Source organism: Phalangium opilio, unplaced genomic scaffold, assembly GCF_054372755.1.
Source record: "Phalangium opilio isolate 3A_F unplaced genomic scaffold, DU_Popi_V2 ptg000045l_1, whole genome shotgun sequence".
Lineage (NCBI taxonomy): Eukaryota > Metazoa > Arthropoda > Arachnida > Opiliones > Phalangiidae > Phalangium > Phalangium opilio.
In genome coordinates, this window is record NW_028324168.1 from 7,051,702 (window position 1) to 7,079,302 (window position 27,601).

Here is a 27,601-nt window from a genome sequence, read left to right on the forward strand (position 1 = left end):
ATTGGATAGTCTAAGAATGGTCAAGCTTCCCCATTGGATAGTCTAAAAATGGTCAAGCTTCCCCATTGGATAGTCTAAAAATGGTCAAGCTTCCCCATTGGATAGTCTAAGAATGGTCAAGCTTCCCCATTGGATAGTCTAAGAATGGTCAAGCTTCCCCATTGGATAGTCTAAGAATGGTCAAGCTTCCCCATTGGATAGTCTAAGAATGGTCAAGCTTCCCCATTGGATAGTCTAAAAATGGTCAAGCTTCCCCATTGGATAGTCTAAGAATGGTCAAGCTTCCCCATTGGATAGTCTAAGAATGGTCAAGCTTCCCCATTGGATAGTCTAAAAATGGTCAAGCTTCCCCATTGGATAGTCTAAGAATGGTCAAGCTTCCCCATTGGATAGTCTAAGAATGGTCAAGCTTCCCCATTGGATAGTCTAAAAATGGTCAAGCTTCCCCATTGGATAGTCTAAAAATGGTCAAGCTTCCCCATTGGATAGTCTAAGAATGGTCAAGCTTCCCCATTGGATAGTCTAAAAATGGTCAAGCTTCCCCATTGGATAGTCTAAGAATGGTCAAGCTTCCCCATTGGATAGTCTAAAAATGGTCAAGCTTCCCCATTGGATAGTCTAAGAATGGTCAAGCTTCCCCATTGGATAGTCTAAAAATGGTCAAGCTTCCCCATTGGATAGTCTAAGAATGGTCAAGCTTCCCCATTGGATAGTCTAAGAATGGTCAAGCTTCCCCATTGGATAGTCTAAGAATGGTCAAGCTTCCCCATTGGATAGTCTAAGAATGGTCAAGCTTCCCCATTGGATAGTCTAAAAATGGTCAAGCTTCCCCATTGGATAGTCTAAAAATGGTCAAGCTTCCCCATTGGATAGTCTAAGAATGGTCAAGCTTCCCCATTGGATAGTCTAAAAATGGTCAAGCTTCCCCATTGGATAGTCTAAAAATGGTCAAGCTTCCCCATTGGATAGTCTAAAAATGGTCAAGCTTCCCCATTGGATAGTCTAAAAATGGTCAAGCTTCCCCATTGGATAGTCTAAAAATGGTCAAGCTTCCCCATTGGATAGTCTAAAAATGGTCAAGCTTCCCCATTGGATAGTCTAAAAATGGTCAAGCTTCCCCATTGGATAGTCTAAAAATGGTCAAGCTTCCCCATTGGATAGTCTAAAAATGGTCAAGCTTCCCCATTGGATAGTCTAAAAATGGTCAAGCTTCCCCATTGGATAGTCTAAAAATGGTCAAGCTTCCCCATTGGATAGTCTAAAAATGGTCAAGCTTCCCCATTGGATAGTCTAAAAATGGTCAAGCTTCCCCATTGGATAGTCTAAAAATGGTCAAGCTTCCCCATTGGATAGTCTAAAAATGGTCAAGCTTCCCCATTGGATAGTCTAAAAATGGTCAAGCTTCCCCATTGGATAGTCTAAAAATGGTCAAGCTTCCCCATTGGATAGTCTAAAAATGGTCAAGCTTCCCCATTGGATAGTCTAAAAATGGTCAAGCTTCCCCATTGGATAGTCTAAAAATGGTCAAGCTTCCCCATTGGATAGTCTAAAAATGGTCAAGCTTCCCCATTGGATAGTCTAAAAATGGTCAAGCTTCCCCATTGGATAGTCTAAAAATGGTCAAGCTTCCCCATTGGATAGTCTAAAAATGGTCAAGCTTCCCCATTGGATAGTCTAAAAATGGTCAAGCTTCCCCATTGGATAGTCTAAAAATGGTCAAGCTTCCCCATTGGATAGTCTAAAAATGGTCAAGCTTCCCCATTGGATAGTCTAAAAATGGTCAAGCTTCCCCATTGGATAGTCTAAAAATGGTCAAGCTTCCCCATTGGATAGTCTAAAAATGGTCAAGCTTCCCCATTGGATAGTCTAAAAATGGTCAAGCTTCCCCATTGGATAGTCTAAAAATGGTCAAGCTTCCCCATTGGATAGTCTAAAAATGGTCAAGCTTCCCCATTGGATAGTCTAAAAATGGTCAAGCTTCCCCATTGGATAGTCTAAAAATGGTCAAGCTTCCCCATTGGATAGTCTAAAAATGGTCAAGCTTCCCCATTGGATAGTCTAAAAATGGTCAAGCTTCCCCATTGGATAGTCTAAAAATGGTCAAGCTTCCCCATTGGATAGTCTAAAAATGGTCAAGCTTCCCCATTGGATAGTCTAAAAATGGTCAAGCTTCCCCATTGGATAGTCTAAAAATGGTCAAGCTTCCCCATTGGATAGTCTAAAAATGGTCAAGCTTCCCCATTGGATAGTCTAAAAATGGTCAAGCTTCCCCATTGGATAGTCTAAAAATGGTCAAGCTTCCCCATTGGATAGTCTAAAAATGGTCAAGCTTCCCCATTGGATAGTCTAAAAATGGTCAAGCTTCCCCATTGGATAGTCTAAAAATGGTCAAGCTTCCCCATTGGATAGTCTAAAAATGGTCAAGCTTCCCCATTGGATAGTCTAAAAATGGTCAAGCTTCCCCATTGGATAGTCTAAAAATGGTCAAGCTTCCCCATTGGATAGTCTAAAAATGGTCAAGCTTCCCCATTGGATAGTCTAAAAATGGTCAAGCTTCCAATTGGATAGTCTAAAAATGGCCAAGCTCCCCATTGGCTAGTCTAAAAATGGCCAAGCTCCCCATTGGCTAGTCTAAAAATGGTCAAGCTTCCAATTGGATAGTCTAAAAATGGCCAAGCTCCCCATTGGCTAGTCTAAAAATGGCCAAGCTCCCCATTAGATAGTCTAAAAATGGCCAAGCTCCCCATTGGATAGTCTAAAAATACCCAAGCTTCCAATTGGCTAGTCTAAAAATGCCCATTATCCTAAACCGACTACTGACTATTTTCATCTTGAAGATTTCATCCAAGGCATCAAAATTCTTGAACAATTAATCGTCGTAAAAAAAATGGCTAAGGTCAGAATACGCAGACTAAACTGGTATATACTCAAAGCGTAAATTCATTAGTGCGCTTAGCTTAACACTTAAATTGATGAATAGAGAGGACTATAGACCCCAATTTTTAAGGAGGTTTCTCATTAATAACGTACTTATTGTTGCCTACATAAAAAGGCGAATAAAAAGCGAGTATATAGCCTTAATAGCTTACATCATATTTTTTGGGAGATTTTTCGGTAGAAAAGAAAAGATTTTTGTTTGAAGTATTATTATTAAATAATAATATAACTTGAAAAGCAAAGCATGCATGCACGCACCATTAATTATTTTTTATAGTAGCGCTTGCATTCAATTTATATTTAATTTATATAATATATTATTATTATTATTATTATTGAATTCTGCCATACGTATTTCCTAACAGACCAAGAATATGTTTATGCTTCCCTATTAGAACATTTAGGTTTAAATTCTTTGGAGTACATCTGGAACCTTGAAGATGTGAAATTTGTCCATAGGTTACTTAATGGTGTTTTCGCATCACCAACCTTACTATCCCAACTTGCCTTTTTTGTGCCCACTACCCTAAGACGGACTACCACGTTTTACCCTTCAAGAACAAAATTAAACCCTATACTACGTATGCAGAACACCTGCAATGCCCTACAGGACAAATTTGACATTTTCTCTGCAAAATTGAAAGATATAAAGTAAAAAAGTAACCTGACTAACATTCTTCCTCAGTTTTGGCTTATTCTTGTTTATAATTGGCAGTGTCAATGGTCAATAATTATGACAATACTCTCTGATTTGTATATGATGTAATTATGACAATACCCTCTGAATTGTATATAGTGTAATTATGACAATACCCTCTGACTTGTATATAGTGTATTTAACGGTTATTTTTAAGAAATATTTGTTGTTATGTATGTACTATGAATACCGGTTGATATTTTCTGAGAATAAGTGTGTATTATCTCGTGAGCTGTAGTAGCTTTTATTATACACAATAAACCAAATTTTCATTTCATTTCATTTCATTATTAAAAAGAAGGTGAAAAATGTTAAGGTGAAATTGCACAGGGATACAACAAGAATTTTCATTGGTGTATCTGTAGAGAGAGACAAGTTTTCAAAAGTAGATATTTTGCTAAACGTTATGATGGCAAAATTGTTTCAATCTGCATGAAAATTTGGTTAGTTTTAAGTAGCTAAAATTATTAGAACTTTTAATTAAATTATTGCCTTTCTTTCGATTTCTAGCTCCCTGTTTTTGTAATTGGAAAATTGAAGATAATTTTCTATTAAAATTGTAAGAATTATCAATAATTTTCTATGAAAATTGTAAGAATTATCAATAATTTTCAATGAAATTTGTAAGAATTATCGATAATTTTTATGAAATTTGTAAGAATTATCGATAATTTTTTATGAAATTTGTAAGAATTATCGATAATTTTCTATGAAATTTGTAAGAATTATCGATAATTTTCTATGAAATTTGTAAGAATTATCGATAATTTTTTATCAAATTTGTAAGAATTATCGATAATTTTTTATGAAATTTGTAAGAATTATCGATAATTTACTATGAAATTTGTAAGAATTGTCGATATTTTTCTATGAAATTTGTAAGAATTGTCGATAATTTTCTATGAAATTTGTAAGAATCATCGATAATTTTCTTTGAAATTTAAAATTAAGTATAAATAAAACTCGTTTAACCGCTTTTCTTAATATCACTTGAATCAAATTCACGATAAATTTCATTTTAATAGGAAATGTTTTCTTATATAAATATCAAAAAATTAAGATATACTAGGATGGACAAAAATTCAAATGGTAGATCTTGAACTAATTGTTTTTAAAGACAATTAACCCACTTCTTAACAGTTTAAAAACCTATCATTTGCATTCATTGAGAGCTTACTAATTACGTAGTAAAATTTAGATCATCAATTATACTAAATCCCTACATAAAATTAGAAAATTATACGAAATTTATCAGATAGAAATGGTGAAAGAGAAAGAGAGACTGAGATGAGACATAACGCAGAAACCCAAAACCCGCATAGAGCTGCATTCAGCAGCTTAAAAAGCAATTTGTAAACATAGCGGACGTATTCTAATAAACGGCTGTCATATTTTGGAGCGCGTGTACTGAGAATAGTAGATTTTTTGGGACTCGGGGGGTTTCTATATTTTTGATAGATCGAAGTTTTCATTCCACTTTTTTTTATATATATATATATTTGCAACTGAAGGGGTCTTTGAATCGTTGATCGCTCGCGGTTGAACACTCATTTCGCCCGTCCCAAAACAACAAAATGTGTGAAAAGGGGTCCGCTATATAGATCTTTTCTTTATATTGTGTTGTAGTACGTTCTGAGAGCAATGGGCTGTCAAACCGTTTCATGGTTTTTCACGCGTTCCAATATTAGACTTATTATATCAAGAAATTATTTCATTATTTTAAAAATATTTAATTCGCCCTAAATATAGAAACTCGGTGCTGTTTATTAACCATGGCTAGAAATTTTTATGGTGAAATAAAGATGGGGAGAATTTTTGATCATTGTCTCAGACCATATATGAACACGTGTGCATGGTGTTAACGTACAATAGAGTTTAAGAAAATTGAAATTTCATGTGATCTTCTCATTAAATCTAATTTGATAATGAAATATTAAAAGCGCCAAATTTAAAAGAGCGCTAAAGTTTTCGCGCCTGATTTTCAATTAACCAATGAGAAAGAAGTTTGATAATTTTCTAACTTTTCATTATATTTTTCCCCACAATTTCTCGAATTTACAACTATTCGGTTCAATATATATTTACAATATTCACGAAATAAATTGATAATTTCATGACGATAGTCTTTCATCCTCAGCAGCAGCACCCCCGCTTTTAACTCATTTGTCACAGTGACATTATCCAGAAGGGATTTGTATTTCAACCCCATATTGTCTTGACTATAAGTGTCGCTATATATGCTTTTGAATAATATTGATGGATTTTTGAATAGACAGCGCGGTGAATTCAGTATATGAATTGAACTAAATATTGAAGGACTGATCTTTTAGAATACTCTATTTAAAGGGGGAATACTTGAGCTATTTAAATCCGCTTTATATTTTAATTTTTTTTCAGCATAAAATAAATGCATTAATTAAAAAAAGTTCAAATTTCACAGAATTCCTATTTAATAAATACCTAAAAAAGATGTTACATTTGAAATGGTATATTTATATAGAAGAGATATGTTTTGTTTAAAATATTGTCCTTTCAATTACTGAAATTCATTAAATAAATATTAACAGTTAATTAATTACAAAATTTTCGTTCATTAAAAGTTATGGCTGGTTGATTATTATCTTAATTGATGGAGGAGGATACGGACAATTTATTTAATTAAATTAGTCCCTAATTAACGTGGTTTATAAGTCCATATTCAAGCACGTTTAAGTCCATATTCAAGCACGTTTAAGTCCATATTCAAGCACGTTTAAGTTCAATGGAGACTAAAAATATTATAATTAAGTTATTTAATTCTAAGTAATTAATTGGATATAGATACCATTAAAAACCTTCAAATTTATTTTTTTATAAGGTTTCAGGTTTAATCTATCTACATTATCAAGGAAGTGAAATGAGCTGCAGTAATTTACTTATATTATGGTTTTAAAGATAGTGTTTAAAGATGTGTTTAAAATAGAAATTTTGGCTGCTTGAACATATGGACTCCTAAATAGAACTATGGGTGTAAACTAAATCTCGTGTCCATCGGAATTGGCTATCTTACTTTTACTCAAACAAGAACTATACAAACCTAACAAATAATCACGATTAAACGAGTTCGTCGCGGCGTGAGATGAGACTCTATGAGCGGTCGCGGCGGAATTCGCCTCGGAGACGGAGTTGCCCGAGTTACTACTCAAAAACCCTAAGGGGTGCGAATTGTTATTGGCGCTACTGGAAGATGATGATATTGGAGGAGACGATGAAGAACTCGCCGACGAAACGCCGGCTGCCGCCGCGGCTGAAGCAGCGGCCGCCGCTACCATACTGTAAGGAAGACCGTCCACCGCTTTCAAGAATGGACTGAGAACGGACGCCGAACTGACCGCCGAAGTCGCGGGTGAATGTGACCCGCATTCGTAACCAGTCCCGCAACCGCACGGCATCAGATAAGCGTGTCCGTAAGGATAAGACGCCCCTCCGTAAGGTCCGTAAGAAAAAGTCGAAGGCGTTATAGACGCCGAACTCGTCGGTGACGTCACGGTGGACGTGCAAACGAGTCGAAACGGACTGTTGGACGAAACCACGAGTTCCCGATGTCCGACGTGAGAGTTCAAATTACTTTGAGACGAATGAACGCGTTGTTTTACGTCCTCATTATCTAAGTTCGATGGAGATGAACCATCGGGGTTCAACCCGTGAGCCAAGTGCATGGACCCTAAAGTGGTCCCGAACTGGACAAGGGCGGCATCCGATTGATGATGAGGATTGTGCCCGTGAAATTGATGGGTCGGTGGTAAACCGGGATAGGGTACCAAACCCGGTACTGAAAGACCGGGTATATTTCTAGGGATTCCTAAATAGTCCATATGCATATACGGTAATGGAAACGGGAACCGGTCCTTTTTCATCAAGTTTTTGGGTTTCCTTCGAGGTTTGTATTTGTAATCAGGATGCTCTTTCATGTGAAGGGCGCGTAATCTCTTGGCTTCCTCGATGAAAGGTCTTTTCTCTCCTTCGGTTAAATGCTTCCATTCGCTTCCCAAGCGTTTACTAATTTCGGAATTATGCATTTTAGGGTTTTCCAACGCGATCTTGCGTCTTTGAGCTCGGGACCACACCATAAAAGCGTTCATAGGTCGTTTGACGTGAGAGTCCTGGTTGTTGTTATTGGGTCCTGGACCACCAGGATGATGTGGATGACGCGTTGAGAGATTCATGACGGAGTAATAATAATTACTTAAAACTAATAATTAACTACCACGATACTCGATCGTATAAGCAAACTGTAAATCATTCCGATCCACGAAAGGGTTAAGTTTTTCCCGCGATTCCCGCTAGGTTTCGCGCGAGCGCGTTTTTTTATTTACTTATCGAGCGTCGACCACGTGCTCTTTCCGCGCAATATAAACCACGAGCTGGTGATGTTGGTACGGTACGGTATGGTATGGAAGGAAGTACTTGGGGTATAAGATCCAGGAGAGAGAGAAAGAGGGAGAGAGAGAGACCGCGCGGAGAGAGGAGAGACGTAAAGAGATTATTCAGAAATCAACTAGCTCCGAGCACTTCGGAGGCGCAACAGAGCGCGAAAGGCAGTTGAGTTGTCCCGGCACCAGCGGCGCCTCACGGGCAAACTTATATCAAAAGGGGGGAGACAAGTAAAGAGGGTGGTTTCCTTTAGCTTAAAGTGGCGCTGACACACACTTTGTCTTAAAACACTCGCTTAGTGAAAATTCCTTCTTTCTGTATATAGTTTTAACACATAGACGATTCATACCATTTTCACCAGAAGGCCAGGCTACCTGGAGGACAAAAGCAGACGGGTTTTTGTCCTCCAGGTAGACCGGCCTCCTGGTGTAAATGGTATGAATCCTCCATGTGTGAACTGAAAACTATCTATTAGATAAAAGGCCTTGTAACAACGTCATTTCTTCCATGGAGTTAACCTCTAGATTCAAAAATGTTGGCAAAAATACTCGAAATTGCGCGAGTTACTTTATTTTTCATTTATACCGATATTATTAAAAAAAGTAAATTTCATCGAGAATATGTAAAATTTAAGGTAAACAAAATGAAAATTACGCCAAGGTTTTCGATAAAGTCAAAGCATTTCTTCAGATGGCAGCTGTAAAATAAATTAAGATAAAATACGGTGTCACTGGCACTTTAATATTAAACGGAGTTTGAAGCCAGGGATAAGAGAGAGAGGTGGTGCTCTTCTCTTTAAAGGTAGATATCAAAGCAATGAAGGAGGGGGGGGGGAAGGAAAGTTGAGAGAAAATGGAAAAGTGGCAGGCAGGTTGGGACGGTGTTTGGCCGCGGCGGCGTTTAAGGGTTTCCGTCCAATGGTCGGTCATTTTACAAGTGGAGGATAGTTAGAGGCGACGGGGCGTGAATAATGCGATTGTGGTCTTTCCCATCATTGGCTCCGCTCCAGCATTTTGGCGGGAGAATTTATATAAGGGATAGCTAGAGCCCACCAGACGTTATAATATACCTTTGATATCATTTCACCCCCTTCTCCTTTAGTTGTAGTATTAACACTTGGCGGCAAAGTTTATCAAGATTCTATAGCGTAATTTAGGAATTCAATTCTTGTTTTAAAGTTAACATTGAAAGTGAGCACCAAATAAAATGCTTCAAGATGCGCAAAAATAAAGCGGATAAGGCCGAAGTTATTAAAGAAAAATTGTTTTAATAATAAATTAAATAAGGGAATAAATCGCGCTTAAGGAGGTAAATTTATATTTTTATACCATAGAATAATTCATTAATTTCGAGTTAATTTACTTTTTTCTTAATATATAATAAAAAATAACCCGCCACGTTTAAATTATATGGAATGTATTGAAAAATAATCTCGAAATGTTAATTAGTTTTCGAGTAAAATTATCTAACCCGGGAGGTCATGGTAACGACCATGCACCATTTACTTCGTGGTCCCGTCGCCTAAAACTATTCCAATTGTAATTAAGTTATTTCTAACAGATTTAAGTGCGCGGAATACTATTTCTCCGCTTCAACACCTTTTAATTAATAATCCCCCAGGACTTTCAGATGAGGGAAGAGAACATGATCTTGAACATCCGTTCCGTTCGTGGGATGAGAGACCTTGTTGCCATAGCAACGAAAAATTTCCCTTAGACCTCTTAGAGAAAGCTATGAAAACTATGTCTCCTTCTCTCTCTATCTCTTTTGCCATTGAGATTTAGGCGCCATCTATTGCTACTTAATTCCGCGAAGAAATTGTCAATTTAAGTGTATAACTTCCAATTATAAAAAATAAATAAATAAATAAAAAATAAAAGAGCGTGAAAATTCTACATTAAAAGAAATAAAAGTGTTTTGACATTTTTCATTTGAATATCGCGCAACTCCTCACAAAGGCACGCATAAAGTTCTGTTACTTCAAAGATAAATTCAAGCTCAAATCGGGTAAAACAAAAAACAGTCCCCACTCAGTCAAATTTAAAAGAAAAAAATCATCCCTTCATATCAAAGAGATACAAGATCACATAAAGAGTGAGAAGAGAAAAAAAATCCCAAGCCGCAACTTCATTTTTTTTCTTTTTGGAATTTTATTTGCTATTCATTTAAACTAACGATGAATTAAAAGAGAGATTGAAACATTGAAAAGATGGGTTACCCGACTTTATGTCTACAGCTCTTTATAAATTTAAAAAAAAAATTAAAATTTTTAAAAGAGATCTGGATGCGGTAATCCATAGAAAACGACTAATTGCGTTTAATTGCTATTCATTCGTTAATTTCAAAAGGTTTATACGATAGGGAAAAGTGTTTTTAAACCCGCCGCTTTAGAATTAGTTAAGTTTTTTATTTCGTTATGTTGTTAAGTGTTTTAGGAATAATTTTTATTTTAACTTTGAAGTTATGATGCATGGTGGGAAAAATTGTAGTTTTATTTGACTAGTGGATTTTGGGTGATCCATCAAATAAAAATTGGTCTTTGAAAAAATCCATAAGTCATTTACCCCCTATGGTAATTTTCGAGCTAATTCGTGACCTCCCGTTGAGAGGTCAGTAGATTGGTTTTAAATGTGCTGTATAAATTCGAATTCAAATATAATTTGTATTTAACATCCGTTTCTGTTGTGAGATTTCAAATATTCTATGTGTGGTCTGAGGTATTTGAGGTCAAAGGTTACCCTTATAGCACAAAGACAAGTGTTTCTCGGTAACTTCAGAGTGCAAAACAATTTCGCTATAGTATTTTACATTTGAAACAACAGTGTTAACGTAAAAAAAATCCCATGAAACATTTTTTTCCAAAATTATCAAAAACAAGAAATTCAATTCAATTGATTGATTACGTATCTAGGGTAGCTTTTGAAATCTTTCTACTAATTCGAAAATATACCATATTCTCCAAAACCAAAAACATACATACACGCCACCCATTCTAGTTTACTAAATAATTACGATCTAAAAATTGTAATAAAAACCCTTTAGAAGTGTTTCAATTAATTCTTCATGAAATAAAAAATAGAAAAATCAAAATCATATATACCATGCACCTTAGAAAATTCAAATAAACCTTAATTCAACCCAAAAAAATTCGTCTCAACAAACATATAAAAATAAACCCCTACAGCATCTCATCCCCATCCCAACCACCAACCACTCAAACACAAAAAAAGTTTCAAAAATGTTTCACCATCACGTTTACTTTTCTATAGAAAAAAATTTAAATGAAAAATATGTTTCGAGGGGGTAATATTTTTTTGTATTAGTTCGTCAGGGGTAAAAAAAAAACTGGTTTAAATTCCCAAGCCAATTAAAAAAAAATTACTGTTTTTTTATCACATACGGTTTCTCTCAAACAAACAGAAGTGTAAATGCTTTTATATGAAATTCTAAAACTTTTTATCAATACGTTCAAAATTATATATCGTCTCATCCGCGTTAATCCATGCATTTCAACGCCGGTTAAGCTAAGTTATAACCAACTTATTAACCATTACTCCAGTTTAACAACCATTGAATTATCATCTTAAAGGGCCAGTCCCATTTAAATCGTCAAATTTTTAAACAAGCTACAGAAATAACTTTTCAAAAATTTAAAAAGAAAGAATTTAAACTTTCCCCTTCAAAAGAAAATCCTGAAAATTTCACGCTACCGGAAGTTGATGTATACCGGATTAAATTTAAAAAGTGCAATATGAGACTTGTCCTTTAACAAGATGGTTACTCTACAAATTCTTTCGGGGTGATAAAATTTGTAAAAAAAAGCTATACGATCTGGGAATAGTAGGTAGGTAGTACATAAAAAAATTAAAGCAAACACGGCTCGTTTTTGTCAGTGTGGGTACAAAAAAAAATTGTGTGTATAACTAGAGAGAGAGAGATAGAGTATACACCATGGTACAAAATTTTTAATTCTATCATACGCCTGCTTAGAGCTGTAGGCTATTTTTTTTCCCCGCCATGCACCGCGAAATATCCTTCGTTATGTTTAGAAAAGTTGCCTCCTATATAAATTTTTATATCCCAAAAACATATTTCATACAGAAACAAAATTTTTGAACGAGGTGTAGAAAAGACCTATTTAAAATATTAGACGCCTGTGGGAAGCGTTTCGAATAGAAATTAATGAAGAACGGACTACGTCACGCCTCCAAGACCCTCAGTGCTTCTTTCTTTTTCTTCTTTTTTATAAAACATTATTTTTTTTTATTTTAATATAAAAAGCCTAAAAAGGGGGTGCTCCTTTTAATTTTAGTCTAGCGAGACTATCACGGATGGTTTTAAAGGCGATTTAAAAGTCGAGTATAGATTAAGCTGTTCTAGTTTTTTTTTTGTAAATATATAAAGAAATTCAAAGTATATCAAAAAAGAATTTTTTTTTAATTTTGGCGTCTTTTTGCCTTATAGCTTCTGTTGAACGTGGTGTTGAAATAATTTGGGTGATCATCCCTTTAACTTCTGTTTATTTTTTTTAATATACGCTTAAATAAATTCAAATTTTAGAGTTCGGAAAAATTAAAATTCTTCAAAAGAGGAAGCCGACTTATAGGCTGAAACGTTTCCATGCTTTTTCTATGAGCCCCTGTAAAAGTGTTTCACCGCAATACACCCATGCTAAAGTGATATTATTTCAGTTAATTTGTGTAAAATCATAGAAATATCTTGGTATTATTTGATAAATGAGAAATTAATTTTTAAAATTACCCAGAGTTTTCCAATAACAGTTATTTTTGACATTATAATTTAAACTTGTATATTACGAATGGTTATTTAACTTCGCTGTAGTTTTCAAGACAGTCAACAGACCAACAAAAAACAATGCTTTTTCTATAGGATGTTAACATTAAAAAGTGTTAAAAAAAACATTTCGTTTAAAATTAAGGGGCCAGTCAGGTTATTTCTATCATACTTGGTCAATGTTATCTTTTAATAATTATTTGCTTTACTATTTGACAGACCAGGCAATAAATAATAAGCGTATCAAGTTGCGAATTTCGGTTACACGTAACATGGTCTCTGGCAGAATGTAGTAGATCAAATAGAAGGGAAAGTGGAAATATTTCTAAGGATTTTGATGAGAACTTTTCAAAGTGATCGTTTTACGTAAAAAAGAGCGGAGGAAAATGGTGAGGAAAAAAGTTTGGCATCCGAGTAAGCAGAAAGAGAGTGAGAGAGAGAGAAATAAAGTCATTTCATCCAGAAACGGACAAAAAAGGGGACTGAGAAGAGTGAGGTTACCTCTGACGATTTTGACAATAGCCAGCGCAAACTTTTTAGAAAACGGGAGAGCTGCATTTTTTTCTCCTTCTCTCTCTTTTTCGTCTACGGCTTAGTTTGAATTTACAAAATAAGTAGTCCCTACTAGGCTAAACCACCGTCAGTGACTTATTCAAAACTTAGGACAAACAAAATGGAGATAGAAGTTACATTTTCGACTCTCTCAAAATTGATTTCCAAAAGAACATCAACCCTTAATTTACGCACGCAGACTTATCATCAGAGATTAACACCCTGTATTTGAGTTAAGTACAGAAAATAACGTCTATTGCATAAACCGGCTAAAATGGTGGCATGGGGGGTACCCTTGGATAAAAGCTATATCCATATAGTTGGACAGAGAAAAAGGGAGGTGGCGGCACGCTGGATTGAGGATAGCAGCTAGAAAATGGAAATGTCCTTAGGTTTACCCTGGCTGACAGGTATTAGGAGAAAGAGAGAGAGAGAACCGGGGGTCTGCAGAGCTTCAATCGAAAAAGAGTATATACTCTAGCTTATAAAGACGTTCACGTCACAACCTAGAAGGGAAAGGGAGAGCTAGCAAGCGCTTCTTCTTTCGGTAGCTCTTTTATTTGTTTGTTAAAACGCCTTTCAAAACCCTAAACCGCACGAACTGTAGGGGCCAATCCAACCTTCCTCCAACCAACCAACGTTATAGGTAATCTGAGAAGGCGCGAAAGAAATTCCCTCCCCCCCCCCAAAAAAACCTTACCTTACATTCAAATTCTCTCGCATTTTAATAAAAAGTCAGTTTTTATCTTTTTATATACGGATAGATATAGATGAACGGGAGGAAAAAGAAAACCTTCCCAGAAAGTTAGTTCTATATGAACTTGAGGTTATTTTGAAAGGTGAGGTTTTTCTGGAGGATTTCTTAGTAGTGATAATACTTTTTTCTTGGAACCTCATATTTCTCAAGATATATTTTGTATTACTATATTTATATTTCTATGTCGTGTCACAACTTTTTTCTTCTGAATGAAATTTCATTTAGATTTTCTCTCAAAGTTTCATATTTAACTTTGTGATTATTTAGTTTTCAAAAAAGGAGGCAAGGGGTCGGCCATTTCTTTCAAAATGTCTGTATATACGTTTAAAAATGTAAATTAGAAAAAAATCTCAATAGAGGCAGGCAGCATCTATTTTACAAAACTACATGCCTACTAAATCGACGAAATGTTCAATTTTCCTGTCTATTTTAGCGTTTGTTTATGGAAATTCAGCGTTTTCACTGAGATAACCCTTGAGAATGACCCCTTAAATTTAATCAAGAAACTGATTAAGACAATGATTTCTAATTTAATTAATTAAGGGGTCATCCCTAAATCACTCTTAAAAATCATAACTCTAAAACAGTGTCCCTTAGGGCAATCAAAATGGCTGGAGATAGAAGTACAGAACATTTTCGACTCAAAATCGATTTTCCAAAGAACAACATCAACCCCCTTAATTTATTTACAGACTTATCAGAAACACCCTGTATACGGATCAGGGGCCAAGATAAAACTTTAATGAAAGTTTTAATTTAAATAAAAGGATTCTTCAAAAGATAGAGGAGGAGGGGAAGCTATAGAGATAGAAATATAACCCATGAGATAGTAGGAGAAGTACAGAAAAACCTTTTTAGCCAAATCAAATTTTTGGGGGGAGAGAGAAGCATAGTAGGTGAGGAGCTACTACACCTACCAAGCTGGCCACCCTCCACTGTCCGTTAGTATTGAGGGAGGGAGAGGTAGAGAGAGACAGGGACCTTTTTATCTATTCTCCTATTTTCTATCCAAGACCATTGCAAGCGGGAAGAGGTAGGTATTTCAAAAGGCAAGGCAGCTAGCTGAATAGTAGAGAATAAGGAATGGAACAGATAGAAAAGAGAGTGGTCCATCTCAGTGTCTCCCTAGAGCTTGAAAAAAGGAACATAATTCTCTGTCAATTGAATCGGGAGAAAGAGAGAGAAGGAAAGAATCCCAAAAAGAGTGAACCAAAAGAACAGTCCAAGGGTATGGTAGGCTAGATGGTAATTCAAAAATAATATTGTTCATTAAAAAAATCCGCACTATTTAGGCAACCCTTCATATTGTCAGACTTTCGAAATTAATAAATAGATAGTTTTCACACATGGAGGATTCATACCAATTACACCAGGAGGCCGGGCTATCTGGAGGACAAAAACCAGTCTGCTTTTGTCCTCCAGATAGCCCGGCTTCCTGGTGAATCCTCCATGTGTGAAAACTATCTATAAATAAATTAATTTTACTGATTTTACTGAAAATTGGAAAATAAAATAGACCATTGCAATAAAAAGGGAAAGCCTTTGAAATTTGCAGAAGCGGTATGAGCCATCCCATCTGGACTTTACACGCCTTGGTCCGGCTCTGCTTGTGCCCATGAAAAGGGGCTGTTGGCACGGGGAAGAATGGGGCGCGCACGCTTACGTTTCTTTTCTGCAAATCCCGAGGCATCTCCGGATCATAATAGCGGGACCCTCTTTTTCTCTCGCTCTATACTTTTACTCTTCTGTTCGATCCCTTTCTGCGCGCTATTTTTTAAGTCAATCGTTTCTATTCTATTATACGCTATTCTTGGCTATTCTTCCCACTTTCATCCCGAAAAAAAAAATACTCCTCTTCCATCCAGGCTTGGGCTTTTGCCCTATCAACCTGAAGCAATTTTCTCCCCTACTAAATAAACGGACACTTTCAAGTCAGCGATCGTCAAAATGAGTTCGTTTTCCACCTTTATCAAGTCTAAAAATGGTTTTTGCCCACCTTTATCAAGTCTAAAATTGTTATTTTGCCCACCTTTATCAAGTCTAAAATTGTTATTTTGCCCACCTTTATCAAGTCTAAAATTGTTATTTTGCCCACCTTTATAAAGTCTAAAATTGTTATTTTGCCCACCTTTATAAAGTCTAAAATTGTTATTTTGCCCACCTTTATGAAGTCTAAAATTGTTATTTTGCAACTTTATCAAGTTTTAAAATGTTATTTTGCAACTTTATCAAGTTTTAAAATGTTATTTTGCAACTTTATCAAGTCTAAAATTGTTATTTTGCCCACCTTTATCAAGTCTAAAATTGTTATTTTGCCCACCTTTATCAAGTCTAAAATTGTTATTTTGCCCACCTTTATCAAGTCTAAAATTGTTATTTTGCCCACCTTTATCAAGTCTAAAATTGTTATTTTGCCCACCTTTATCAAGTCTAAAATTGTTATTTTGCCCACCTTTATCAAGTCTAAAAATGTTATTTTGCAACTTTATCAAGTCTAAAAATGTTATTTTGCAACTTTATCAAGTCTAAAATTGTTATTTTGCAACTTTATCAAGTCTAAAAATGTTATTTACTACCTTTATGAAGTCAAAAAATGTTATTAACTACCTTTATCAAGTCTAAAAATGTTATTTACTACCTTTATCAAGTCTAAAAATGTTATTTTCCCAGCATTATCAAGTCTAAAAATGTTATTTACTACCTTTATCAAGTCTCAAAATGTTATTTTCCTAGCATTATCAAGTCTAAAAATGTTATTTTCCTAGCATTATCAAGTCTAAAAATGTTATTTCCCCACCTTTATCCAAGGTTTAAAATATCATTTTATCTTTATAAAAGGTTAGACATTAATTTTATCAAATGACTAAGATTAAAAGTTGAATATATATTATTATTCGCAGGCACGTTTGCATTGCATGTTGTAACTTTGAAATGTGTTTCCACCCAACAAATAAAATATACGTAATTCTAACAAACAACTGCGGTATTAAATCACAGCGTCATAGTTAAGCATCTAAACAGCTTCCAGACTAAAACACGAGTATCCCACTCACCAAACAATTAATTAAAGTTTAAAACATAACAGGTTAGGGTATCCTCTATATTATGAAAGAGGAATGAAGGCAAAAAAAAAATCCCAACTCATCACCTAGATAGTTCAGTTATCGGTATATAAAGTGGAGTGCTTCTGTCGAATTTAGAATCTATTCTAGCTAGCTACCATTCAACTATAGCTAGCTATAGCTTTCCATAGTGAACTAAAAAAAAAGAGAATCGAGAAAAGAGACTTCATCTATTGCGCGCATTGGAATGGGTCCCTTGATCAATTACTACTAATGACCGAAAGCCCTCTATTCTTGGAGCTAGAAAAGTCTGGAGCTAAAACCGTTCTCAGACTTTTCTCTTGAGAGTCACTACATTTGCATAAGCAGGTATATTTCCATACAGTTTATCCTAGAAATACTTTGGAAAGCTTTCGGGATAATTTTCTCTTTCAAAATGGTCTCAGTTTTCCCCTCAGTTTCCTTTTCGTTAAGCCAAAGCTAAGTTTCCCCCTGGTTGTGATTTTATTGGCTCCCGAAAGGAAAATAAGGGTATCTCTTCCATTTAATGAGATATTTTGAAGAGTCTAGATTATTACCTAGCTTAGTCAATATTGTTTCCAACTGATTTATGTACCCAGTTAGGTTTTATGGGTGATGAAACAGAGATACAATGTATCATTCTGACGTGAACAGGATGGAAACGCAAATAATAATAATAATAATAATCTAAGCTTTTGTCTACGAAGGGATTTCCACACTAAGCCTGTGGCTTATTTACAGGTGGGTCCCTTTACAATGCATAGAGGGGTGGTGGCTAGCCCCTATGCCACAGCTAACCTACAGCGCCCTATACTAACTATTACCGTTAACCTCAGCAAGTTTTGATGGAAAGGAGAAACCGGGTTAGACCACGGAGGAAAACTCCTTTAACAAGCGGGGAGAGAACTTGCAAACTCTACGCAGAAGGATTTGTTCCCAGATTTTCACCCGGTGCCACAGTCCGGGATCGAACCCGGGATCCTCTTGCTGCGAGGCGAAAGCGCTAACCGCTACGCCACCCCACCTTTAATAAAGAGCAAATATGGTTAAGTATAATAAAAAATGGACTTACGGGTGCTGGGATGGCTAATTTTGTTGCTGTTGTATGCATAATTAAAAAGAAATTGTCAAAAGTTTTGAAGAAATTCGCTTTAACGGCCGAAGTTGACGTTGTCCACGTTGTACTGACCAAGGTTTAACTTTAACAGTTTCAATTTCTTACGTTTCAATCACTTTTTCTTTTGTTTTAATTACTTCTTCTTCTGATTCAATCACTTCTGATCATTGACGATGATATTGTTCAAACACGCCTTTAACTTGCTTCCCGCGCAAACTGAATCTGTCTTCGCTCTTCACTAAAATTTTGCACTTCGAGTTTTTTCAACTATCATCTGCCAGAGTGCCAGTTTAAGCGGGAGGATTCGGCGGACTCGCGTGTATTAAATTCAGATGAACTATTTAAGACGGAACTAATAGTTTTTGAAATTATATATGAACTGTTTGAGACCTAACTATTTTCAATCCGATCCCGTTCCAATTTTCTAAAGAAAAATTAAAGAAAAGGTTTTATTTAATTGTGTAAAAACAATAACAAAATAACTGTTTAAACCTCAGAACCTAATATATCATCAAAATTATAAAAACTCCGCGGAAATTAAGATTGGTCTCACGCAACCAAATTACAATCTATCAGGATTAGTAAACTTTGACCTAATCCGCCTGATATAATCTCCTAAGAGGCGTAAAAATACATAAAAACGATGGACAATAACGTAGCAGCTGTCCCTGAACGTGTCTTGGGGGCTAAAACCCCAACCAGGATAGAGTAAAACGGTTTTTTCTTTTTTTTTCGATTGGGGGGTCATGGGTACCATGGCAGTACTTCCAAACAAGGGCCCAAATAAAATTGAGTCACAGAAGTACGCGACGGATTAAGTCATTCATGGATTCATGCACAAATTAAAGACTTCAATCGTGCAGGGTAGGATTCTTTAGTTGGTCCACCTGCCTAAAGTGAATTCGATCAAAGGTGGGAATATATGACATGATTACAGACTCCCCCGCTTTGACTCTATTCCATCTAGCTCTCGTGGACCACGAGAAGAGCGCGTGCTAGCCACGTTTACCATCCCCGCGCAAAATCGCGCCTTTTTCTAACGCGTGACCGACTGTTTTCCCGCGCTAGCCACGATTATAGAAATCATTCCCTCATTGGAGCGAGATAACGTAATCGAACCCGCGGGTATTAACTAGGCCTACATCAAGATAGGGTAGGCTGTCCCTGATATTAACCCTAACCCTATAGACGATAAAATCCTGCCCTGAGGTAAGAATTTAATCCCTCCCGGCGTCAACACAGTGTTTGTAAATCCAATGACAAATCACTCCCAAGCGAATGTCTCTATTATACTAATAAAATATTCAAAGGCTAATCAATGGTCTGTGGAGCCGAGATAAATTGGAGTCGTATATGCTTTAAGATGCTATCATTTAGAGCATGATGTATGGATGGCTTTATTTCCTACCGTTATGGAATAGAAAAGCAATTGAAAGTCATTGAATTATAAGCAGTTTTAACTACGACGCACGTTTTTCGGTCGTATTTTTAAGGATTTTCAACTCAAATTCCCGACGGGGTATAACAGAAGTTTGAGATTATTGTTGGGTATAATTCAAAGGGTTAAACGGGTTATGAAACTTCGTAATTAATTAAATTTTATTTATCCTTCAAAGCTGCAAGATATTTATTGCAATCTAGCAACAATTTTCATGGGTGACATCATGCAACGAGCAAGAAGAAATTACTGCCCTCTATCTACTATCTGAGAGAGCTTTAAAATTAAAATTTTGAAACCGTCTGTCTGTGAGTCACGTACTGATTCAAACTGAACTGCTAACCCTTCTTTCTTGACTCACAAAGATTCTGTCAACCCTCATGAGCGACAACAAACCTTTGAATTAATAATTTCTCCAGGCATGAAAAGGGTGTAATAATTGTTTACAACTCTTAAATCTTAAGCCTATCTAAAATCTAATTTCAAAAGATAAGGATGCCGATTTTTAAGTTAGATAACAATATCTTTCCGAAGAAGTGAATTAAGTTCACCTCTTTTCCTCGTCGCCTAGACTAAATTCGACACGGAATACCTTACGTGCAGTTAAAAGAAACCCAACCAAGATGAAAGAAAAAATGTAAAGAACATTTCAAGCGTGCACACTTCAAAAAGAACTCTCTCTCTCTCTCTCTCTCTCTCTCTCTCTCTCTCTCTCTCTCTCTCTCTCTCTCTCTCTCTCTCTCTCCACTCACTGCAGCCTCCCTGGTGCTCTTTCTATATAAAAATAACTGGATCATAGGATGTTAAACATTAATCGTGGCTGCGTGAACGACTGATAAGAAGAGACTGCGCGTCCAGGGAGAAAATAATGATAAAGAATCCCGAGTCTCTCTTTTTCCTATGTGATGTAAGGTACTTCTCATCGTATATACACTATCCTATGTAGCTAGCACGTTTACCACCCCTTCTCTCTCTCGCCCTCTCTCAGTTCTTTAGGGACGATACTCCCTTGAACAGAAGAAGAAAACGAGAAACACGTAGCGTACGCCGCACCAAAACCTTTCTCTGTGTCCTCAAATGTTTCCAGGGCCACATCGTAGTAACTTTGAAAATATTACGAAATTTATTTCGGAGAGTGTGGTAGTCGAGGGGGTAGACACTTGAGAACTCAGGTGTACAATATGTCTTGAACTCAATGTACTGTCAAAGCTGAACTCTGAGTTCCGAAAGCTTTGAACTCAATGCACTGTCAAAGCTGAACTCTTTTGAATTCAGGTGTACACAGAGATCCAAAGTGTCTACCCCCTCGGTGGTAGTATACATATCTTTGCACTGATATTCAGGCTGGGGTGTTTCTGATAAGTCTGATATAAATTATAGGACAAAGTGTTACAAGGGTCAAACCAGGGTCACCAGAACATGAATTGGGTCTACAATATTTAATTAAGGGGGTATGCATGGGCTCCCACAACATTGATTGGCCCCCACACGTGTAGAGTAAAACATCAGTCTTCAATAGTCTAACAACGTTATTGAATAAACCTTTATCTAGCAGAAGTGTACTACTAAATTTAAGGGGAATTACTCCCCATTCTTTCAATATTTTGAACTAAGCATTGGAAACCGCACGGAAAACTTGCAATCAGAGTTCTTACATCCTATTTCCACCACAGTTCAATTCAACTAAACCAGCACCACCACCCTCCCTCTTTTCAATCCTAATATTTTTATCTGCGACTACGGAAATACAAAAACCCCCGAGTTTATTTTTCTCTCCTCTTCCTTCCATCTTTCTCTCCTTTCCCATCCCCATCCCCTTTCACCATCCCTCTCATCTTTTCTCTCATTTTGACGGTCCGAAAAACTAACAAAAATACACACCAGAGCTAGTCGGTCGTCTTCAAAAATTGTAAAAGACAGTACACTGCCTGCCGAGTACCAGTCCGGGACTGCTAGATCTAGGGAGGAGGAAGGAGGAAGAAAAAAAGGGACCCAGAACTATACCCGCATCGCAGTCTCTGTATACCTTCAAAAAACGAATATGGGGCCTCGGGGCATCTTTCTCTCGATGATGCCGGAGAAAAATATCTTTTATTTCCTATTTTCCCGCCTTACATTTCTCCCAGTTATAGGTTCGTTTTCCCCCCATCCAGTCAGTCGTCAGTATCCATCCCTTTTTACTTTTCTGTCCAGGCCCTAAAGCGGGCTCTGCTTGCAAAGGCGATTGTTGGAAGAAGCGACTGAGAGAGAGAGAGAGAGTGAGAAATTTCTCTCAGTCTAACGTTTATAACCGATTTGATTTCCGTTTCTCGCACCATACAGCTATACATTTGGCTTCGTGGAAACTCGGTCGGTACTTTTCTAGCTTTTTTTTTTGTTCCTATTCTTTTTGACATCGAATTGAAGCCCGTTCGGTTTTGGTTCCGATGTGTAGAGAATTTAAGTAATTATTTTCTTCAGGCATATGGTAAACTACTCAAGATATACGCTTAATTAGAGTAAGCTCATTGCAAACAAATAATATTTTCAGAGTCTCTCTCCTAAATGCTGTCTTTATCCTGAACACTGGTGTATTGCGTGATAAACAGTTCTACAGGGGTGTATTGGAAATACATTAGGATTGCAACGCCTAAATGCTGGCTTTGGGTAAATACACCTTTTCACTTTACAATTCAAATAAAGATTGAAGTATTTGGTATTATTTTTTTAAATTAAATTAAGAATTTCAGTGCGAACGTGACTCCTTTCTCTTATAACTGACTAAAGTCTAACTGTGACAGCAAACTTCATATTTTCTCTGAATCCCCATTGGAAGAATGAAAAGAGGAGCTAGCCATTCTTTATGTGGGTTTTCTATTCCCTTAGAAAAAGAACGAGAGGAACCGCGAAGTCCGCCCACCCTAGCCGCCCTACCAAAGAAATACGCATTCCTATAGCAGCAAGCAGCCCCTCTTCTTTTTAAAGGTGTTTATGGGGCCGACCTTTCCGTCTTCAGCTACCGCCTCCCTAAATTCCTAAAGACAACTTCGGTACAATGACTGAGCAGTTCTGGTTCATTCCTGGGGTAAAGTATGATAAATACGCTAGAAAAGGCGGGGAAAATCGTGGCACGGATACCGCGTCGAAATGGTCCATGAGCGTATATCGTTTCTTCAAATGTTCCCATTTTCGGCTGCCCAACTGAACAGAGAGAGGAATTCAATTTTCTTATCTTTCGTTTCCAAAAAGGAGACTGAGAGAAATGAAAGATTTTTATACGTCATAGCAACGCCGCTTCTAAACACCGTCCTAAAACCCGCTAGAGAGAGGGAAGAACTATGTCTTTGGAAAACTACCCGGAAAATGAAAAATAAGTGTCATTCATGGTTTTGTTCTCATCTGGGAGAACGGAGTTGTTTTTAGTTGATTTGTTTGGGCTTATTTTTATATTTAACTTCTTTATATATAACAAATAAACTATATGCAGACTAAATAAACACAAATAGACAAGGGTATTGTGCGAAAAATATAAAAAATAACCATAAGGGATAAAAAAGCCATCCATATTTCCTTTATCCGGAAGCATCGAGTTCCATGAAGATTATATGAAAACTTTGAATTCAAAGAGAAAGGGGGAGAAAAAAGTCCATTTCAAAACCAAAAGTAAACTGTAATCAAAGCTATAGAATGATATTTCAAACTATAAAAGTTAATTGGTATAAAACAACGTGGCTTTAATAGTAAACTTAGAATGGGATGGAATACTATAAGCTATATAATAGTCGCGGATAGTCTTTCCTTTGCCGGGGTTTTCTTTTTCGTACGGCGTGGCTTTTATACCCTTTTTCACCCTCTCATAAAAGCTCATAGTTTTTCGGGGTCGCGTTAGGCCTTTGCTGGACGCCACTCGAGCGTTGGCTACTTCCTTCCTTTGCCCGTTTCTTATAGGGGCAAACCCCGAGCCTGTCGAGGCGAGCCATAAGGGCAAAGGACGCACTCTCGGGGTCACCCACGACTCGACGCCCGGCGCGCTTTTAAAGAGTCCCGGATCGCCCGCCCGCCTGTCCCGGAGTTTCCGTTTCAACCTCTCCTAAGTCTTTCCCAACCCGACAAACACAATAGAGGTTTATAAGTAACGCGTAAAAGTCCACAATGGAGGAGAAAAAGAAGAAGGGATCCAAAAGATGCTCCTTTCCCCACAAAGTTTCGTCCGCACCCAGATAGAGAAAATTAACAATATTTAAGAGGTGAACTCAAAAATCTACACTCCCTGGAAGTTGGACAAGTGGAATGACCAATTTGGGCTGAATCAACCTTTTGACCCATCTCTGAAAAGGCCTTTAGAAGAAGGCCACTCACACTCATTTCGAAGATCACGTAACCATGTCGTGCTTTTCTAATGCGAACGGAGCTAGATTATAGGATGGACTTTGGATGTATGGTTGGCTATGGTCTTTAAATGAAGTATTTTGGGAAGAGGAAAGAACAGAGGATATCTCTAGAGAATGGGATGCTTTGATGGAATCGCATTATAAAAACAGATGATCCACCACTTCCGAGAGATGGAAAATGGGCCAGAAACGAGTGTATACATAAGTATATCACCACCACCTGCAGAGTGCACGCCGGCTATAGTGGACGTAGAGTTAGCTAGGGTTTCAACAGAACCAACTAGTGTAAAGTTTTCCTCAACCTATAAGATTTCAATCGCGAATAAAAACTAATGTTACTTTGTACTAAATCAGTTGCGGCGCCTTAAGTATTTACAATTAATTTACGCAACAATATATCGTTATATTTAGAAATAAGTACCCATTATCTATCATCCGTCCAAACAGGGACTCAATTGTACACAATCGTAATAAAAAGTGATAGTGTCACCTGTTCCATTGTGAAGATTAATGGATGGTCTTTGAAAGGTTCGCGCTATTCGTGAGGGCTTAGGCCATGACGCGCGACGTGGTAGGCAATGCGAGAAACTAACTGTTCATTAATTTAAGCGGATAATAAAAAGACGGGGACCCATATAGAACCAAAAGTAAAATACACCGAAGTAATTGCAATTAAGAATGATATGGACCAATGATGGGATGGGAGTAGGTGAGAGAAAGGTATTGATAATTTCGCGATTATCTACTTCAATTGAAGAGAATGGCGAATAAAATAAGACAAAGAAGGTGCCACCCAATGCGAGGTGCGTTGACAATTGTAATGTAGGGTCCCTTTTGGCTCGGGTGTTAGTAATTTATTGTGGTTTACAAAACACCTTTTGTACGTTGTCGAGCAAATCGGTTCTCTCTCTTTTATACTCTTATTCATTTCTTTCTCTCTATTTTCTCTTTACAGAGCGTTTATTCTCTCCGTTTCGTGTCGTTTTTGATTCATCTTGATTGGCGTTAGCAGGTGGTTTGCTCCTTTTTAGCAAAATGCTAAACGCTAATGTTTTAACTTAATACTTTGGAAAAACGGTTAGTTAGCAGTTGTGTTTCTGATAAGTTGCGATAAATTAAAGTGTGGATGTTCCTTTTGGAGATCGATTTTGAGTGGAAAATGTTCTATAAGGCCACGACTACGAAATACATATTTTTCTTCACACAACAAATATTAATTTTAGTATTCAAGAATCAACTTTAACCTAAAAAAACCCGATTAAAATACTTGGCACTATACACTTTGCCCTTTCATCCAATCACATAAGTTAACTTTTAAGAAAATATGATTAAGGGTGCATTGCGTTATACGGAAATACAATGCATTTCGATGTCAATTTTTCATTCGATATAACAACAAAAAAAACGGAGTTTTTAGAAAAAGTCTTATATGGCGACTGCACTATAGGCCTAACTCTATTCATAATTTAGAAATCGGATTGCTATGGTTAAGAAAAAGCCATCAATTCAATTTTCTTTGATAACCACGGAGTTTTTAAAGTTGCGCTTAAAAAGCATTTTCAAATTTTTTTGGAGAGAAAACCCTATACGGGAAGCACTGAAGTTATTTTGATAAATATTCAAAAGATTCGACGACTCTAAACCGACTAGTGGGCGGCTTGTTGCAGGCGGCGTATAGCTATTTGGCGGGAAGATTCCACGTATAGGAAATGTATTGAAGTCTTTTCGATTAAAAAGGAGAGAGATATATATTCATAGGAAGGACTGATTAATGATCACCGAAACTTCCTCTTCTTAAAACTTTTTACAAGAAAAATCAATATTACTGTAAAGATTATAATGTATATTATAAAGTATGGTATGAGGGTCAAGAGAAAATCTAGTATTGTATAAAATAAAAATATAAATGTACATAAATAATAAATCTCCCATGTAAAATTTGCAAACAATTTTTAAATTGATGGTCATTTTTAATTAATACTGGATGGAACATTCGCTCTTATAGAACATGGTTTATAGTTTGAGCTACTTTCTCAAAACAGAAACTACATGCACATCTTCTCAAAACATTGTATGAAACTGCATGTATGGACATTACAGGACATCTCATTAAATTGTATGAAAATACATGAATTTAACAACAAATTGTATGAAATTGCATGGACACTTCAAAAAACTGTATGAAATTGCATGGACACTTCAAAAAACTGTATGAAATTGCATGGACACCTCAAAAAAGTGTATGAAATTGCACGGACACTTCAAAAAAGTGTATGAAATTGCACGGACACTTCAAAAAAGTGTATGAAATTGCACGGACACCTCAAAAAAGTGTATGAAATTTCACGGACACTTCAAAAAGGAGTATGAAATTTCATGGACACTTCAAAAAGGAGTATGAAATTTCATGGACACTTCAAAAAGGAGTATGAAATTTCATGGACACTTCAAAAAGGAGTATGAAATTTCATGGACACTTCAAAAAGGAGTATGAAATTTCATGGACACTTCAAAAAGGAGTATGAAATTTCATGGACACTTCAAAAAGGAGTATGAAATTTCATGGACACTTCAAAAAGGAGTATGAAATTTCATGGACACTTCAAAAAGGAGTATGAAATTTCATGGACACTTCAAAAAGGTGTATGAAATCGCATGGACACCTCAAAACACTGTATGAAATTGCACGGACACTTCAAAAAGGAGTATGAAATTGCACGGACACTTCAAAAAGGAGTATGAAATTGCACGGACACTTCAAAAAGGAGTATGAAATTGCATGGACACTTCAAAAAAGTGTATGAAATTGCATATACACCTCAAAAAAGTGTATGAAATTGCATAGACACCTCAAAAAAGTGTATGAAATTGCATAGACACCTCAAAAAAGTGTATGAAATTGCATAGACACCTCAAAAAAGTGTATGAAATTGCATAGACACCTCAAAAAAGTGTATGAAATTGCATAGACACCTCAAAAAAGTGTATGAAATTGCATAGACACCTCAAAAAAGTGTATGAAATTGCATAGACACCTCAAAAAAGTGTATGAAATTGAATAGACACCTCAAAACTATTGAGGAAATATCATGACTATAATTTCAAAACCGAGTCCACCAACTCAAAAAAAAAAAGATTTAAAATAGTTGGCTGGTACCACGTTTCCAAGAAAGAAGATTTCTTTCAAAACAGAAAGTATTCTAGGATTTTCAGTGTGCTTAGTAAAATATCATATTTTTACGATCATTACGGCGTAACTTTTGGGGTTAAGGAGATTAAGTTAAGGAAATGAAGAGAAATAGAAACCCTTTGAAGTTATAAATAATCTAGAGGAATATCATTCATTCAAAGAGCTCGTCCTTTTTAGCCGTGGAGACCACCCTTGTAGCGTGTACAAGTTGAGACTTACGGAATACGGGACACACGTACGCTCGCGCGCCTCG

At 36.4% G+C, this 27,601-nt stretch overlaps 1 protein-coding gene and 1 long non-coding RNA gene across 3 annotated transcripts in view; both read right to left on the bottom strand.

The window, feature by feature from the left end:
• LOC149677190 (uncharacterized) overlaps window positions 1-27,601 on the bottom strand; it is a 271,284-nt gene that overhangs the window by 134,785 nt on the left and 108,898 nt on the right. The window lies entirely within an intron of this gene.
• On the bottom strand, window positions 6,067-8,543 carry LOC149677193 (uncharacterized). The gene has a single exon (XM_089838210.1). It carries the CDS (start codon window positions 7,837-7,839, stop codon window positions 6,649-6,651), a length of 1,191 nt encoding a protein of 396 aa, XP_089694336.1. The 5' UTR covers window positions 7,840-8,543; the 3' UTR covers window positions 6,067-6,648.

Coding starts and splice junctions, on each gene's coding strand:
- LOC149677193 (XM_089838210.1), bottom strand. CDS start 7,839: ATGAATCTCTCAACGCGTCATCCACATCATCCTGGTGGTCCAGGACCC.